Source organism: Callospermophilus lateralis, chromosome 10, assembly GCF_048772815.1.
Source record: "Callospermophilus lateralis isolate mCalLat2 chromosome 10, mCalLat2.hap1, whole genome shotgun sequence".
Taxonomy (NCBI): domain Eukaryota; kingdom Metazoa; phylum Chordata; class Mammalia; order Rodentia; family Sciuridae; genus Callospermophilus; species Callospermophilus lateralis.
In genome coordinates, this window is record NC_135314.1 from 1910595 (window position 1) to 1928069 (window position 17475).

A 17475-nucleotide genomic window follows, 5' to 3' on the forward strand; every position below is an offset into this window, starting at 1 on the left:
ATTATTGGACTATGGAACGGTGTAACTCAAATAACAAAACTGGCCTTTCATAGAACAGCCCCACACGGTGCTTGTGAAATGTACCACGAGGTCGCCCCGGTAGGCTCTGGTTGGGTCGCGTCACGATGGGTGGTGGCAGGATGCTCGGGGCTTCAGCAAGGCGCCTCCAGTTGGTCTGATGCACCCCAGCCTGGGGCAGCTGCAGGTGGCCAGCGGTGGGAAGGGCCTTTGTACCGCTGCATCCTGGGTCTCGCCCAGGGCAGCAGGCCCAGTCCAGCCAGGAGATGGCACGGCCGTTGAGGGTGGCACTGTGTTCTTGTCTGGAAGCAGTATCTCTTCACTCACTTTGTCATGGTCACGATTTCACGTGACTTCCTGGGTTCCCCCTAACGTCCCCTCCCGGACCCACACGACCTGCCAGGTCTCCCTGTGGCTGCTCCTGGCTGGGGCTGCTGCTCAGAGGCGCGTTGTGACAGGGACCTTGGCTTCAAAGGACCCTCACTGGGATTTTCGAGCTTTTCTCGGGACTGGCGGGGGACAGGGCTGTGGGGAGGCCCACCAGGGAGGGGCCCCTCACATCCCACGCATGCCTTCTCACCAGGAGCCGCCAGGGCCTTGCTGTACAGTCACGCCCATCGGTACCGGGTGGGCTCAGCCCTCCTCAGGTGGGCGCTAGGCTGCCGGGACCTTCCCCCACTGCAGGGCCACTTGAGTTACCTGCGGCTACCACCAAGTGGTGCTCTGACCCCCAACCTGGACCCATCGAGGCCCCTCCCAAGGCCTCCCTCAACTCGCCCAGCCCCCCGCCCCTTGCTCCCCTGTCCTGTCCCCAGTCCAACCTTAACCCACCCCCAGCACCACCCCAGCTCCCCAACCCCCACTCCTCAGCCCCCACTGCGGACCCAGCGCCTCTCCTACCCGCTCCCACCCCCTCCCCTAGCCCCCCACCTCCACCCAGCTCTGAGCCCTGCTCCCGGAGCTCCACCCCCATGCTGCCCCCACCCCAGCCCACCCTGCCCTGGAGCCCTCCCACGCACTCAGCTGCCCAAGCCCCGCCCCCAGCGCCCCGCCCCCGAGCACCCCGCCCCCACCATCACCCCGATCCTGCCGGGGACCCCCATTCTCCAGCTGCTCTTCTTGAGCTCTTAATCCCACCCACTCTGGAGACCCCTCCCCCCAGGAATCTCTCCTGCCCCCTAATTCCCCAGGGGGTCCTCTGTGCCCTGCAGAAGCCCCTCACCCCTCCCCATACCCCCGTGGCATCAGGCCCGAGCCCACCCCTCACACCTATTCTCAGCTGCCCACCGCCCCTGGACCTGGGTCCTGGACAGTCCCCCACCTACTGGGAGGCGCTGTGGCCTGACCTCATGGCCTTCTCCTCCTCTGGGACCCTGACTCCAGACAGCCTGGGCTCTGACCCGGACCCAGACAGACTCCTGGACGGGGCGCAGTGGCAGCAGCCCTGTGAGACCGGCGGGCCCTTCTTCCTCCCGGCGCCATCAGGCCTGGGTGCAGGCTGCGAGGACTGTCCCAGGGGCCCCTGGCTGGGGCGTGGGGACACTGGGAGGCAGGAGCATGGGGTCCCTGAGGGGTCAGAGGCAGCCCGGGGCTGCAGGGGATGTTGGTGCCTTGGTCCCTTGGTCCCTTGTGAGGAATTGGCCCAGCTGGGCCAGTGAGGGGCACCCAGGGGCCACCCAGCTGGCTGGCTGGGTGGGTAGGGGTCACAGAGTGGGGGGTGGCTGGCATGGCTGGTGCTCTGTCTCCCCACCGCTGGGCCGGGCCCACTGGGGCTCCCGTCAGAGGCTCACACCTGATGGCTTTCTCCTTCTCCCTGGCGTCTGTGTCCCTCCCCACGGTGGCCCTAGTCCTGGACCTGGAGGCTGAGCACAGTATGGATGTGATCCTGGTGGGCTCCAGCGGGCGGTCATCCCCCTCTTCAGTCCAGCTGGGCAGAGGTGAGGGCTCGTCCACCTATTGGACCCTCCCCGTAGGGTGCTGCCCCCAGGCCTGGACCATCTGGAATATCCACTTGTGGTTTCTCCACCCAGCTGGGCGGGCCTGGCCACAGGAAGGCAAGGGAGGGGGATGAGGTGGCCACAGTAAGGCAGGGGAGGGCGGGTGAGGTCCTTGGCCCCTGTGACTTCCGGAGACACCTTAGTGGCATTCCTTTGTGGCCGCACCCCATAGGAGATAGGAGGAGGGAGGGACCACTCTTGCCTTCTTTGCAGATCTCATTGCCTATGAAGTCACTGTGAACCAGCGAAACATAGAAGGTGAGCTCCCCACCGCCTGCCGCAGCCGCAGGGAGGATGGGGAAAGGCGGCTTCGGCCTCTGGGGCCTCCAGAAGAAGGCTGGGCACTCTGAGGGTGCTGCGTGCTTCCCCCACCTGCCCCCCAACTCCTGCGCCTCATGAAGCCGCACAGTGGAGTGGTTCCAAGGGTGCTGACAGAGCAGGGTCCTGCAGCCTCCCCACTGCCTAATCTTAGAGCATCTTCATCATCCCCAAAAGAAAACCTGTCCCTGCTCCCTGTCCCCGGCACCTCTTGCCCTGTGGATTGCCTATTGCAGATTTCCTGCATTTCCGTGCACATTTCAGGATCAGGTGTCAAACTCTGCAGCGCAGCCAGCTGGGGTGTTGAGATGGGCCCCCACCTGGCCTCTTTGTAACATTAAGGCGTCCGATCCATGAACAGGGTCGCCCTCCCCTGGGCCTGCCGTCCCTCCCCCTGTCCGGGTCCTCACTCTGCCGAGGGCCGAGCCCCTCGCTCTGTTTCTCTTTAGACATCTGCCTCTGCTGTGGAAGCTTCCAGGTGCACACGCAGCACCCCCTGTTTGAGGGGGGAATCTGTGCCCCGTGCAAGGTAAGCGGGGGTCCAGCAGGGGCCCCACCTCGGGGAGGAGGGGGATGCCAACAGCCACCTCTGCCTGCCCAGGACAGGTTCCTGGAGGCCGTGTTCCAATACGACGAGGACGGCTACCAGTCCTCCTGCTCCATCTGCGGCTCGGGGGAGACGCTGCTCATCTGCGAGAACCCGGACTGCACACGGTGAGGCTGGCCCGGGGGTGGCCAGGGCGGAGCCTCGAGCACTGGAAACACCTGTTCTTCTTCGCTATTCCCGTGGGGGGATGGGGCCTCCCAAAACAGTGCTCCCCCCCCTTTCCATGTCCCTCTCAGACACCTCCATGGCGAGCAGCCGTGGCACGTGGACTGGGGTTCGGAGGCCTCTGTCCCAGCCAAGACGCTGCTGTTCCTCCACTGACCATCTAGAGGGTCAGGACAAGGGCCGCACAGGGGCATGCTCACCCCTGCCCTCCAGCCTGGGCTGCACCCATGCTCCCCACCTCGGGTCTGCGAGGTGCTCTTCACCCCCTGGCCCTGAGTTCTGCTCCGGAGGCCAGGCGGCTTAGGGGGTCCTCAGATAACTGTCACTGTCTCTGGACCTTGCCGCCCTTTGTCACTTCAAGTCCCCGAGAGGACCAGGGTCCCTTCTAGCCTGTGGTCTCACCTCCCCCACGCAGCACAGTGGGCAGGGCCGTTTGTCTTCTCAGATGTGGAGGGAGATCCCTCCAAGGCCCCCGGGGGCAGCGTCACCTGGGCCACCGCGGCTTTCTGCTTTCCCTAGGTGCTACTGTCTGGAGTGTGTGGACACCCTGGTGGGCCCGGGGACCGCGGGCAGAATCCACGCCATGAGCAGCTGGGTGTGCTTCCTGTGCCTGCCCTTCTCGCGCAGTGGGCTGCTGCAGCGCAGGAGGAAGTGGCGTGAGCGGCTGAAGGCCTTCCAGGATCGCGAGGCGGTAAGGAGCAGGCCGCTGTGGCTTCCACTGGCTCCACGGTGCCCATCAGTTCGGACAGGGACAGGGACAGGGCTCAGGCTTGGTGCCACCAGACGGGCCATTTCTTCAGAATCAGTGAAGCATGGTGATTTTGTTTCTTCCAAGCAAGGATGAGCCTTGCTCATCAACAGTCACGAAGGAGGGACCCAGGGAGCCAACTGGCAGCCATCTGCAGTCTCTGAGCCCTACAGTGGATGCCAGCTCTGGGCCAACGTGGGCTCCTGGGCCAACCAGGACAGCGAGCCAGATGCAGCACTTCCCACAGTTGAGGCCAGAGATACCAAGCAGGCAGGACCGTGGGCTCATGGAAGGTGCAGACTTATGTCCTCAAAGTCCTAAACTGGGTGCCTTGAATGCAGCCTTATTCAGAAATAGGGTCTGATGACATCTGGGGAAGGATCTGAGGATGAGACCCTTGTGGATTCAAGGAGGCCCCAAACGCATAGACTGGAGGGATTCCAGAGACGAAGAGACAGGAAGAGGCCCCGTGAGGACAGAGGCAGAGGCGGGTGCCCGTGTCCGTGGGCCCAGGTGTGCCCAGGGCCACTGCAGCCTCCTGAAGCAGAGGTAGGGGCTGGGGGGCTACGGTGCCCCCTCCCTCCAGCCTCCAGGGGGAGCCAGCCCCGCTGGGACCTTGAGCAGGACTCGGCTGCTGAGCTGTGTTCCTGCAGTCTGTCCTGGTTTGTTGCTGGCCCCCAGCAGCTCCCCTGGAAGGGGCGAAAGTCTCGCGGGGAGCCAGCAGAGAGCGGGGTGCAGCCCAGCTGCTCGACCGACCTCGGGTCCTCATTCCTGCTCCTCGGGGTTGAGGCCGCCTTTGCTTGCCCGCCAGGCGCATCCTATGGAAGAGACAGGGAGCAGGGGCTCCTGGGAGCAGCCCCAGGCTGGCGCCACCATCCCCCTGCCCAGCCTCGGGCTCGCTGGTGGGCTGGGGTGCCACAGGCCAGGAGGGATGTGCACTGATTCGGGGTGGCCTTGCCTACCCTGGGGGTCCTCCTCTCGGGGGCCACTCTGGGGCTCTTTTCTGCGAGGGTCTTGAAGCTGTCCAGCTGAGACCAGGCTCTGCAGGTGCCAGCTGCCCTATGCCGTGCCCACATGCGCGCACACCGGTGGCACACGTGTTCCAGTCTCATGGATGCCATGTGGGTGCAGGTGTGCCTTGCTCGTAGTGGTGAGCAGGTGTCTTAGGTGCTTTTCAGAAAGCAAGGCAAGCGTGTGCCTTATGGAGCTCTCTTTGGTACCTTGAGAGCAGAAAGCTTTCTTGTCCCTATGATGGAGACCCCTGGGCTCAAAGGCTGCAGGAGGGATTTCACACACACGCACCCACACAAATGAAGTGACCTTCATAAACGTGATGAAATGCCACCTAGGGCATGGAGCCAGGGAAAGGCGGAGGTGGCTCCTGGGGTCAACCCTGGGCAGAGGGGGCAGGTCCCCAGGCCTTCCCTTCCTCCAGGGTCCCATCAGCTGCCACAGCTGTGCAGTGCAGACACGGAGCCGCCCCTCCTCCTCCGAGGGCAGCCCAGACCCCCACTGCCTACTTGCCGCCTGATTGGACGTCCACATTCCTGGATGTCCCAACACGAGCCCCGGGTCCCTGCTCCACCCTGTCCCTGATAGTCCTGCATTTGACCTTGGCCAGGTGTCCCCACTGGCCCTGTCCGTCCCTGGAAGGGGAGGGCAGGCCTTGTGCCCCACACACCACACACAGAGTTTAGAGACGTCTGTGTCCTGGGTCCCCAGCATGGCTCTTCTGCGTCTGGACTCAGGGTGCCAGTTCTCAGCTCCACAGATCACAGGCAGCAGGTCTGGGCCTGGGGAACCCTCACCTCCAGCAGCTGTCACGCTTCCCAGCCCTCCGAGGGCTTTCTGGCCCGGGGTCCCCACTGCTGTGCAGACTCTCCCGGGTCTTGGAACCTAAGAGTTAGAGCGGTCTCTGCAGGGACCCCAGCTCCCTCCTCTGAGGTAGGGACAGCCCCTCAGGCCTGCCTCCCCCACCGAGGGGGCAGGACCTGGCCTGCAGCAGTGGAGGCCTTCCTGGGGCCAGCCTCCGCCTGGCAGGTGTGTCTCAGGGGCCTCCTCCACCCTGGAGCCTGTGGCTCGAGGCGCTGGGACCAGGGGCTGATTGACAGCCTTTTTACCAGGCGAGTCCCCAGGAGATCTATAAAACCGTGCCAGCCTGGAAAAGGGAGCCAGTGCGGGTGCTGTCCCTGTTTGGGGACATCGGGAAAGGTGAGTGCCCTGACCTGCAGAAGTGGGAGGAGGTGGGGGGGTGGGGGAGGGAGGATGCGGGGACAGAGGTGGCTGGCAGAGCATGACGGGATGCCCAGTGCTGTGATGAGCAGTGCACCCAGCCGCAGACGGCCAGCCTGCACCCAGAGGCCCCGGCCGGCCAGCCTTGTGGGACCCTCCCTGCGCTCTCCTCCTAGCCCTCCCGCCCGCCCTCTTCAGGGTGTGCCCCTCTGGCTGCAGCTCTGCCAACCCCCCAGCGGGTGCCCTTGGAAGTGCCACCTGGCAGGTGCGGGAGAGCCCCAGAGACGGGTCGTGGTGGGTGGGTGCCCCTAGGATAAGAGCAGCAGAGATGCCGCGGGGGCCTGTGCCCTGGCTGCGATCCTGTCACTGACCTTGGGGACATGCACCTGAGACAGACCAGCAGTGGCTTGGCTGGCCCAGGCTCTCGCTGCTGGTGGGGCCGCAGGAGCTGGGCCTACTCCCAGGGTTACTGGCTGGCCTGGTGGTGCCGTGTGGACTGCGGCAGACTGCTTGGCCTTGAACTCAGTACTCTGAGGTCTGCTTGTTTTCCGCGGTCACCGGACAGGAGAGATCCCTCCTCTCCTGGTGCCCACAGATGGAACCAACGTTGCTGGGCTGAGAGGAACATCCTGGGTGGGACCTTGGCCCACTCGGCTCCCTGCAGCTCCTCTGTGCCCTTGTCTGTCCCACTCCAGAGCTAACCAGTTTGGGGTTTCTGGAACCCGGCTCCGAGGCGGGAAGACTGAGGCACCTGGAGGACGTCACCAACATTGTGCGCAGAGATGTGAGTAGGCCCTGCGCTCCCAGACCCCGGCTCAGGGAGGGCAGGGGACTGAGGCCAGGGACAGCAGGGCCAGGTAGGGGGTGGGGAAGGCCAGGGTCAGGGGAGCCTCCTGGATGCCACTCTGGGGCCTCCAGGCCAGGGAGGGCTCTGGGCCCAGTGAACGGTGCTCCCTGGCTCCGTGGGCCTGCACTGCCCTCAGCACAGAGCCGGGCAGCCGGCCAGACATCCTGAAATCCAGTGGCCCGTTTCTGCCCCATGATGGGGTGCTGCCCAGCCAGGGGCCTGACCCCCACTCCACCCTCTAAATTAAAGAGGCAGGGTCTGGGACCCAGCAGCCGCCCATCGTTTGAAAACCTCCCGTGGGTGGTGGGACCTGGGCGTCCACGCAGGGGCTTCTCTCCGGGGTGAGTCCCACTCTGCACTGGCGGCTGCTCCCCAGCGCTGGGTCCCCTTCCGCCCCATCCTGCTGGGCGGTCATTAAAGGAGGGCACAGCCTCCTGCCACAGAGCTGGGTGCCGCAGCAGACCCAGCTGTCCCGCCCCCCTGCCCTCCTCTGTTGGCACCCCAGCCTCCAGGCGGGGCCCAGGACAGAGGCAGGAGGAGCAGGAGGGCGGCTCAGGTCTCCCTGCTGCCCGGAGCTGTTTGCTTGGGGGTGCCGGGATTGAACCCCGCCTGTTGCCCCAAACGCTTCTCTGCCGAGCTGAACCCCAGCTCAGGGTCCACTCTGGATTAGGCTATCAGAAAGTGGGGTCCAGTACCCGGTGTCTCTTGACCCTCTAGGAGAATGACGCGGGCTGGGTTGTCGCTGACGGCGGGTGGCCCTCTGAGTGCCGAGGCGCCCTGGGCTGTGGGTGAAGAGCTCCTTCGTCCCCGAGGGGGCAGCAATGTGGCTGGCTTGACTGTGGGGGGGTGCTGGGGTTGTGTGGACTGGCCGCTGCCCAGGCAGCACACCAACCTCTGGCGGGGAGTCCGTGGTCCCAGGGGCCCCAGGTTCCACACAGGAGCAGTGGCCATTCTCAGATGGCCCATGTGCCGGGCATGCCCCAGAGGGCATGTGGCTGCTGAGGACTCACCCTGTGGGCTCCTCTGCTCCTAGGGATCCCGGGAGGGGTCACCACATCCTATTGGACAGGGCATCTCGGCCCCAGGGCTGACTCATCGCCAGGGCTGAGTGCTGGGCTCTCAGTGACCACTGTCCCACTAAATAAGGACATTCTCCAGCGAGCGTGTCCTGCCCGTGTCCTGTAGGTGGAGGAATGGGGGCCCTTTGACCTCGTGTATGGCTCGACGCCCGCCCTGGGCCACACCTGTGACCATTCTCCTGGTAAGATGCCCTCGAGAAAAGGGCTGGGTCTGCTCCCCGCACCAGGGCGTCTGTCCCCAGCCCGTCACCCCTCCTCTCTCCCACCCACTCAGCGCCTCAGGGAGGGCGGGAACTGTGAACTGTGTGTGAACAGTAGAGGGCTGTCACTGACGCACGGCAGGTCCCACAGCATGTACAGCGGGTCACCTGTGAACACTGCCATGACGAGAGAGCGGGTACCGTCACCCCGAAGGCCGCCTCGTGCCCCCTCTAGGCCCTCCAGCCCACCAGGTGGCCTCCAGGTCAGGCAGGCTCTGGAGTCCGGGGCGGAAGGCAGGGTCAGTGGTCAGTGTGGGCCCGTCCCTGTCCTTGCTGAACCTTGGCCTCTCTGGATAAGGTCGGGACATGTGAGCCTCTGTGGCCCTGGCCAGGTGCTGCTCCTGGGAGGGGGACAGAAGTGTAAGGGGTGGGGCACCCAGGCCCTCAGCCCTCGCCCACCTCACAGCCAAACCGCCCCCCGCAGGGTGGTACCTGTTCCAGTTCCACCGCCTCCTGCAGTACGCGAGGCCGCGGCCGGGCAGCCCGCAGGCCTTCTTCTGGATGTTTGTGGACAACCTGCTGCTGACTGGGGAGGAGCAGGCCATAGCCACCCGCTTCCTGGAGGTACGTGCCCGGCCTTCCAGGGGCTCACGTCCACCCAGCTCCCCAGCTGGCCTCCCCCCGGGGGCCACGCACAGAGGCGCAGACAGGAGCTGGACACCCACCCCACGCCACCACCGCGCTCTCCAGACGTGCCCCTGTGGGTGCCACCTCCTGCCCTGCCTCCCAGTGAGCACATGGGACACACTCATACCTACACACACACACACCAGGACTCACACACACACTGCACACACACCAGGACTCTCACACACACACTAAAACAACACACACAGCAGGACTCACACACACACACACAGCAGGACTCACACACACACACACACAGCAGGACTCACACACACACACCAGGACTCTCACACACACACTAAAACAACACACACAGCAGGACTCACACACACACACTAGGACTCTCACACACACACTAAAACAACACACACACCAGGACTCACACACACACTGCACACACACCAGGACTCTCACACACACACTGCACACACACACAGCAGGACTCACACACACACACCAGGACTCTCACACACACACTAAAACAACACACACAGCAGGACTCACACACACACACTAGGACTCTCACACACACACTAAAACAACACACACACACCAGGACTCACACACACACTGCACACACACCAGGACTCTCACACACACACTGCTCTCATACACACCAGGATTCACACACACACAGCAGGATTCACACACAGACTGCACACACACACACACTGCACACACACACCAGGACTCACACACACACTGCACACACACACCAGGACTCACACACACACACTGCACACACACACCAGGACTCACACACACACTAAAAAAACACACACAGCAAGACTCACCCACACATACATTACACACACACCAGGACTCACACAGACTGCACACACACACACTGCACACACATACACACACCAGGACTCACACACACACACTGCACACACACACACAGCAGGACTCACACACATATCACACACACACACACACACCAGGACTCACACACACAGATACTGCACACATATACACTGCACACACACACACCAGGACTCACACACACACGTTACACACACACACACCAGGTTTCACACACACACTACTCTAATACACACCAGGATTCACACACACACAGCAGGACTCACACACACACACTGCACACACAGCAGGACTCACACACACACTGCACACACACACACTGCATGCACACACACCAGGACTCACACACACTGCATGCACACACACACCAGGACTCACACACACACATTGCACAAACACACTGCATACACACACCAGGACTCACTCACACACACTGCATGCACATACACACCAGGACTCACACACACACTGCAAACACACACCAGAACTCACACACAATTGCACACACACACCAGGACTCACACACACACACACACTGTGCACACACACACCATGACACACACACTGCATGCACACACACACACCAGGACTCACACACACATACCACACGCACACACCAGGAATCACACACACACACACTGCACACATACATAGCAGGACTCACACACACACTGCACACAAACACACACACACCAGGCCTCACACAATTACACACATACACACACACCAGGACTCACACATTCCACATATTACATGCCACACGCACGCTCCCTCTGTACATCACAAACGTGCTCACCCCACACACCCATATAGGCAGGGGCACCACGGCCTTGCTCCTCTGTCCACGCGTCTGAATCGGCACCACCAGAGCAGCCCCGCGGGCTGTGGCCGAGCCCACGCGGCCAGATGTGGCGGAGCTCTGGGAATGGCTCTGGCAGGGGAAGTGCAGTGGAGTCGCGGCCACCTGACCTTACCCAGGAAGGAGTTTGTCATGCCCCGTCCCAGAAGGGATGCGACAGGGCGGGGACAGTGTGGCCAGCCACGGGCGCAGCGAGGGCAGCTCCCACTGCCGGGGTTTCGCAGGTGGCTTGAGGGTGAGCCAGGCAGGCAGGGAGGGGCACCCAGTGTTGGGGCTTCGGCTGGGGCAGGGGGAGGATGTGCAGAAGCACAGGCTCAAGTTGAAGGTGTTGCTTTAGTGGGGATTTTTAACACCCAGACCCTCCCGTGGACCCTTCCTCACAGGTCAGCCTGGCCAGCCTGGTGCTCCTCCCACAGGGCGCCTGCCCTCGTCCAAGGTCCAACACGATAGGAAAAGCCCCCTGCAGCGCCCTGCTGCTGGCACCTGGCCTCCCAGCTCCAGTGGCCTTCCCTGGCAGCAACACTCCTCCATCTTGTCCCTGTGCTGCGTGGGTCCCCTGGGGTGGTGGGCGCAGGTGGCTGCTCCCTGTGGGTGGGTGACCAGGCACTTCCTGCCTCTGGCTCTTACAGAGGTGCCGTCCGTGGCCAACTCCAGAGGGGCTCTCTGGTCAGAGGGTGAATGTGGCTGTCACAGGTGTCACCGACCACCCTCGTGGAGCGGTCCCTCAGCAGTGGGCACAGTGTGGGAGTGCTCCCTCAGTCCTTAGCGTACCCCAGGGTCTCCTGCCTGCTGCTCCTGGTGGCCACCTCCCTCTTGGCCCTCCAACTGGCTGGGTCTATACACATGGAACTGGCCTCTGTGCTGATGACCCCCGCTGCCCGGTGGCTGGATGGCCACGTGGGCTGAGGGTTTTCACTCGATTCAGTGAGACTTGCTGTACGTGTGTTCAGACCAGTGACGGTGACAGTTCTCCTCCTGGTTTTATACCTGCGATCTCTTCTCTTCTCTCATGGAGCTGCCAGTCTGGGGACCATGGCCGTGATGGGGATACCTCGTGTCCCCCTGCCCGCCACAGGGCAGGGACCCTGGCTCTGAGGCCGAGGCGCAGCGTGCTGTAGGCTGAGGGGAGTTTCTGCTGATTCTCGGTGGTCTCGGGTGTCTGGGGGTTACCTGGGGAGTCTTGTCATCGAGAGTGACTGAGAGGACACAGTGTAGAGCAGACTTCTAGTGGTGAGCGCCTGCACTGTGGGAGGGCACGCCGGTCAGGTTCCACCCACAGCGGGAAAGGGGTTGTGGCGGTTCCCTTGTCCCCTGGCGGGCTGTGGTCTCTATGTTGGACCTGCTCCCTAAAATAACGGAGGCAGACGGCGTTCTGTGACACAGACAGCTGCTGCTTCAAGGTCTGTGTGAACGGTCTGTGGAGATCTCCTGTCTCAGCGGTCAGTGTCGGGAGGTTACGTTTTCCTAGAATATGATCCATTTAAACTTTTAGGAAATCTGAGCATTTAAAAAAACACCAACATAATGTCACATATCAGCAGTCGGGATCAGATTGGTACATTGCATTGTTTTATCAAAAAAACAACAAACCCTAATTCCTGCCGTCAGTAATTGTGGGCCCAACTGAAACACCACGCTGCTAAGCCAGGCACCCGTCAGGACAGACAGAGGGCTGCAACAATACCGCTTTCCCTTGTTTGGCCCATAGGTTGGTAGTTCAGAGTTAATTGGTCCCAACTCCAAAGTAGCACGGAAGGAAAGTCCTGGGTCGTCCGCCATCTCCACCCGGCTGTGGGCCTCATTCTGCTGAGGGCAAGAAACCTCAGTGTGGCTCTGGCCAGCTCGTGCACCCTTGTGACCCTGGTGGGCTGCTTGCTCCCCGGGGAGCTGTCGGATCAGGGGGGTGGAGTCAGGTCACCAGAAGGGCCTCCCGCCTCCGATTCTCCCTTCTTTGGCTCCCCCCGCCCCGTGGCACACGCCGGCTCTGCCTCCCCCTGCCTCCCCCTCTCTGGGCTTCTGCAGAGACCGTGACCAGCCTTAGAGACAGCCTGTGTGACTGCTGCCAAGAATAGGAGGGTGGACACGCTTTGGGGAGCCCTTGTTGGCCAGCAAAGCCTCCTGATCCCTGAGGGACTGCAGGCCACTGGCCCGTGGGACCAAACATCTGCCGGTTAAGAACACCATGACCCTGCTTCTCTTCTCAGAGGGCAGTTTGTAAGGACAAAGGTCTGTCAGGTAGAGGAGGCACTGGGCAGACGTGCTAGCCTAGACCTGCAGACCGTGGGGACCCACGGGGAGGAGGTTACTGGCTGTCAGGCTGACTGGTGGCCCCCTCCGTCCCTTAGACAGAGCCGGTGATCCTCCAGGACGTCCGTGGGAGCACCCTGCAGAACGCCGTGCGCGTGTGGACCAACATCCCCGCTGTGAAGAGGTACTTCCTGGGCCGTGAGGCTTCAGGCTGGAGGGACACAGCCGGCACAGGGCTCACGGGGGACGCGGGCTTGGAGTCAGTGGGGTTACCAGCAGAGCCGAGCTGGGCAGCCCTGGGTCGACGGGCTGAGTCCAGCCAGGCCTGGGGCCACCCGCAAACCTCACACACCCAAGCCGCTGGGTGGTCTCTGCAGGTTCAAGTCTCTCTCTGCCCCAGCACTTCCCAGGGTCTTGCCTCAGGACCTCAAGGTGGTGCCCGGGCCCCAGAGCAAAGCCTGATGCTGGGCAGAGCACTTGCTTCATCCTTGAGAATGTGCTCCATGTGGCCCCGCATTCTGAAGCCCCACACCCTGCACCACCCCCCAGGACACCTGTGCATGCTCAGACACACACACCTGCACACTCACACAGGCTCACAGGCACGCGCTCCAGGATTAACCTGCACACCTGCACACTCACAGGGTCACACGCACTCCTGAAGGACCAGCCTGCACGCCTGCACACTCACGCAGGCTCACACGTGCTCCTGGTGGATTGGCCTGCACACCTGCACACTCACACAGGCTCACAGACACCCGCTCCTGGTGGACAGGCCTGCATACCTGCACACTCACAGGCTCACAGACACCCGCTCCTGGTGGATCAGCCTGCATACCTGCACACTCACGCAGGCTCACACATGCTCAGCCAATGGGACCACACCTCCTAAGACTGCTAAGTCATGTCTCCTCCGCCCAGGAGTGAGTTTCTGGGGACTTCTCCCCACTCCCCTCCAGCCTCAGCATTCTCCTGGCTCCCAGCCGCTGCACAGCCCCAGGGCCCGTGCCTGTCAAGGGAGGTGCTTGTGGCCCCTCCCCACCCCACGCCCTCCTGGCCCTCCCTGGCTTTGTGCCAAGGTGAGGTGAGCCACTTTTCCAAACTAATTTTTTTCCGGGAGCCTGCTGACTACAGCCCCGCCTGCATGCCGTCCACCACACCACATCAATATCTGGTGGTGGCCAAGCAGGTCCCTCCCTGGTGTCTGTGTGACTTTGTGGGTCCAAGTCCAGCAGCAGGGCACGGGCGTCGCTCGGGCCCAGAATGGCCTGCAGGGGGAGCCAGGCTGCACTCCTCGCCAGCCGCTCACCCAGGGAGCAGCAGTGGGGTAGGAATGACACCTTAGAAGTCACATGTGGCCAGGCATGGTGGCACACGCCCGTAGCCCCAGTGACTCGGAAGTCAGGCTGAGTCAGGAGGATTGCGAGTTCCAGGTCAGCCTGGGCAACTTAGCAAGACACTGGCTCAGTATTAAAAGTAGAAAGGTCTGGGGATGTGGCTCAGGGGTGGGGCTCTTTCCCAGCACGCGTGAGGCCTGGTTCAATCCTCCCACTACCAAAGGAACACAGGACCACCCCAAACGGAAAACCAGCCCGCGACAAAACAGAAGTGACCTGTGGCAGGTGCTCCTGACCCTGGCCCACAACCTGCGGCATTTGGCCCCCTTCCCAAGCTGTCCAGAGGCGCCTGCCAGGCTTTGCCGTGGACACACAGCTCTCTCCCTCCTGGGCCCAGTCTGGCCCCTTCCTGAGCCAGGCACCACGGGCCCCTCTGGGTCTGGCCCTTCACTGTCGGATCCAAGCCCGCAGGGGTCATTGAGGGCGGGGAGCTGCTGGACGCTGTTCCTGGGGTCGGCTCCTAAGGAACCAAGAGGTTGTCCAAGCAACCTCTGCTCCCAATGGCCTGGTCATCCTGGGACAGCCAGACAGTCCCCAAGGAGAGGAGAGGGAGAGTGAGGGCCCACTGAGGTGCAGCAGCTCCTCTGTGCCCTCACCAACCCCCAGGCAAACTGAAAACCGCTGCCATCTCCAGTGTGGCCTGGGCCCTGTTCCCTCCCACGGCCCCCGTGTCCAGGACTGGCCTCTCGGGCGCCACAGGATGACCTAAGTGTCGGCAGGTCTCTGCTGCCAGGGTCCCTGGGACACTTGGGACACCCAGCTCTGATGACCCTTGGCCCTGGGTCCTGCCCTTTCCTCCCAGGATGGCAGCATCTGCTCTGTGGCTCCCAGTCTCTCCTCCCTCTTCACACTGAGAGGAGAGCCACCAGCTGGACCAAAGGGACCCTGCCTGGCCTGTGACCAGCTCCTCACAGAAGCTGGCGGGCCCCAAGGCCATGAGTCCTGGGGAGAGCTGAGAGCCCCGCCCAGGGAGCAGGTGCTGGTCTGTGACTGTGCCCCTCTCCCTGGCAGCAGGCACTCGGCCCTGGCTTCTGAAGAGGAGCTCCTGCTGCTGGCTCAAGATGGACAGCGAGGGACGCTGCCCGCCCAGGGCCCATCTGCGCTCGTGAAGAACTGCTTTCTTCCCCTACGAGAATATTTCAAGTATTTCTCTCAGAACGCACTTCCTCTTTATAAATGAGCAAGGACTCTCCTAGAACCTCCCTCTTCTACCTGTGTTCTCCTCCAGTTCCTCTCACTTGCTTGGCTCTGGATGTGCGGTGATGCACAGACCCACCTCCTGTTTGGCTCGAGTCGCAGGCTCTCCTGGGCTCCGTTCTGGGTTTGGGGAGAGGAGCAAGGTGCTCCTGTGGTGGACGGGATCCTGATGTGACGGGCACCCGAGAGCACACCTGTGTTCAATAGATGTGTCACTGGAGGACTGCTGGTCCTATTTTGGTGTTCTGTGTGTAAGCAAAGCCCCCCAGGTACCAGGTGCCCACCCTGTGCACACCTGTAGATGGGATTTTCGTTGGTTTGATGGTTGAAATCACCCACCTATCAGGCTTTCCCGAGCGCCCCAGTATAGAACATTCCCACTTGGTAGAAAAGCAAGAGCCAGTGGAGCCAAGGGTGCTCGGGCCCACCCAGATGGCATGGCTTGCTGAAGCAGGATTCCCCAGGGCCCTGGGCAGTGCCCAACACAGAGGAGTTTAACCCAACAGAGGGCGTCGACTGGAGCCAGCCTCACACGAGAGATGAATCTTACAGGATTGTTTCCCAGGTAGCTAGAACCATCCCATCCCCTGAGTCCAGACACAGCAACTAAACAGAGTCAGATTGTCCTGGGCACCACAACTGGGACTTGGGGACGCTTTCAGTGGTCTGTACAATGCTTTGAGGAAGAAAGGGGGTTCAAATTGGACCTGCTGAAGATCCTTAGAAACACCTTGAAGTAGAGTGAGGTCACCCTTGGATCAGTGTAACAGGGCACTTTCTCCATCCGGGAGGACAGCCCTGCCCATGGACAACACTGGTATCGTGTCCAGGGCGGACTCAGGAGGGCTGTGATGGAACCAGGATAGAGGGCCAGAGGCCCCGCAGGAGAGCAGAGCTGGGCTCAGCCAGGGCAGACAGACCCCTCCTGGCAGCCTAGGCTCTGCAGCCCACACTACCCCGACAGCTGGCTGAGCCGTGCACAGGAGCCTGTGACCACAGCTGCCCAGTGGGGGATGACAGCGCTGCGCAGGGCCGGTAGCGGCCAGGCTGTGTCCACCCAGGTAACTGTGCAGAGAGAAAACCCGGGCCTGCTCTCCACCTCTTTAGAGCAAGGAGGAGAGCCAGGCTTCAGGTCTCCAGACACGCTCCGCGTCCTCTCCGCACTCTCCAACGTGCACACAGCAGCGTCCCCACCTGGAGACCCTCCTGTGTACTTTAACCCTCCCCAAAGGCCCTACTCATGATCCCTGGAGTCGGCTGTAAATCACCCCCCAAAAGATGCCATGACCGACTCCCGGAGCTGTGGGTGTTACCCACACGGCAGAGAACGACCCCACTGCCTGAGTCGACCTGCCTCCTGGGTTACCCAGGGGGGCCCATATGCAATCAGAGTGGGGCAGAGGCAGTCTTGACCTCATGCAGAGGGGACGCCATTGACCAGAGAGGCAGAGAGACTCCAGAGCTGCAGCTCAGCTAGGGGCACCCCAGGGGGTGGAGGCAGGGAGGCGTCTCCCTTCAGCCTCCAGATGAAGCAGTGACCTCAGACTTTGGCCTCCAGGACTGTGTAAAAACGATGCCCCTGCTGTTTTTAAGCCCCCAAGTCTGCGGTGACTCCTTGCAGCAGACTCAGGAAATGAGCAGACCCCCAAGAGAAAAAATCGGCTTCCCCAGCCCGGAATCAGGTTCCGAGTGTCAACTGGGATGTCAGAGGCACAGTGTGCTGTGACTCTCAGGGGACTGCTTCCCGTGTGGGGGAAAGACCTGAAATTAGGTGGCGGCAGGCCTCCCATCAGTGGGACTTGGGGCCCAGAGCCCTGCTGCTCCCTGGGTGCAGCTGGGGTTCAGGGGGCAGGTTGGGGCACCCAGACGATTCCATACCTTTCCCGGGAACCTCGAATCCAGGCTGCAGGAATGCAGTTCCTCTGGTTCCCAGTCCTGATGGCCTGGGCCTGTCCCACCCAGCACCAAGCTTCCCTGCCCGCCTGCAGTCCTGGTCGAGGGAGCCACAGCCACAGGAAGGAAGCCTCCCAAAGGGTTTCCTATTTCTCCTTC

The 17475-nt window shown here is 62.1% G+C and overlaps 1 protein-coding gene across 1 annotated transcript; it reads left to right on the forward strand.

Moving 5' to 3' along the window:
• The first annotated feature begins 1813 nt into the window (after positions 1–1813).
• Dnmt3l (DNA methyltransferase 3 like) lies at positions 1814–15406 on the forward strand. The gene is made up of 11 exons (XM_077110435.1): positions 1814–1955; positions 2229–2273; positions 2783–2862; positions 2935–3047; positions 3625–3796; positions 5977–6064; positions 6781–6869; positions 8118–8193; positions 8696–8835; positions 12928–13013; positions 15238–15406. Exons 1-11 carry the CDS (start codon positions 1814–1816, stop codon positions 15404–15406), a joined length of 1200 nt encoding a protein of 399 aa, XP_076966550.1.
• Positions 15407–17475: the final 2069 nt, after the last annotated feature.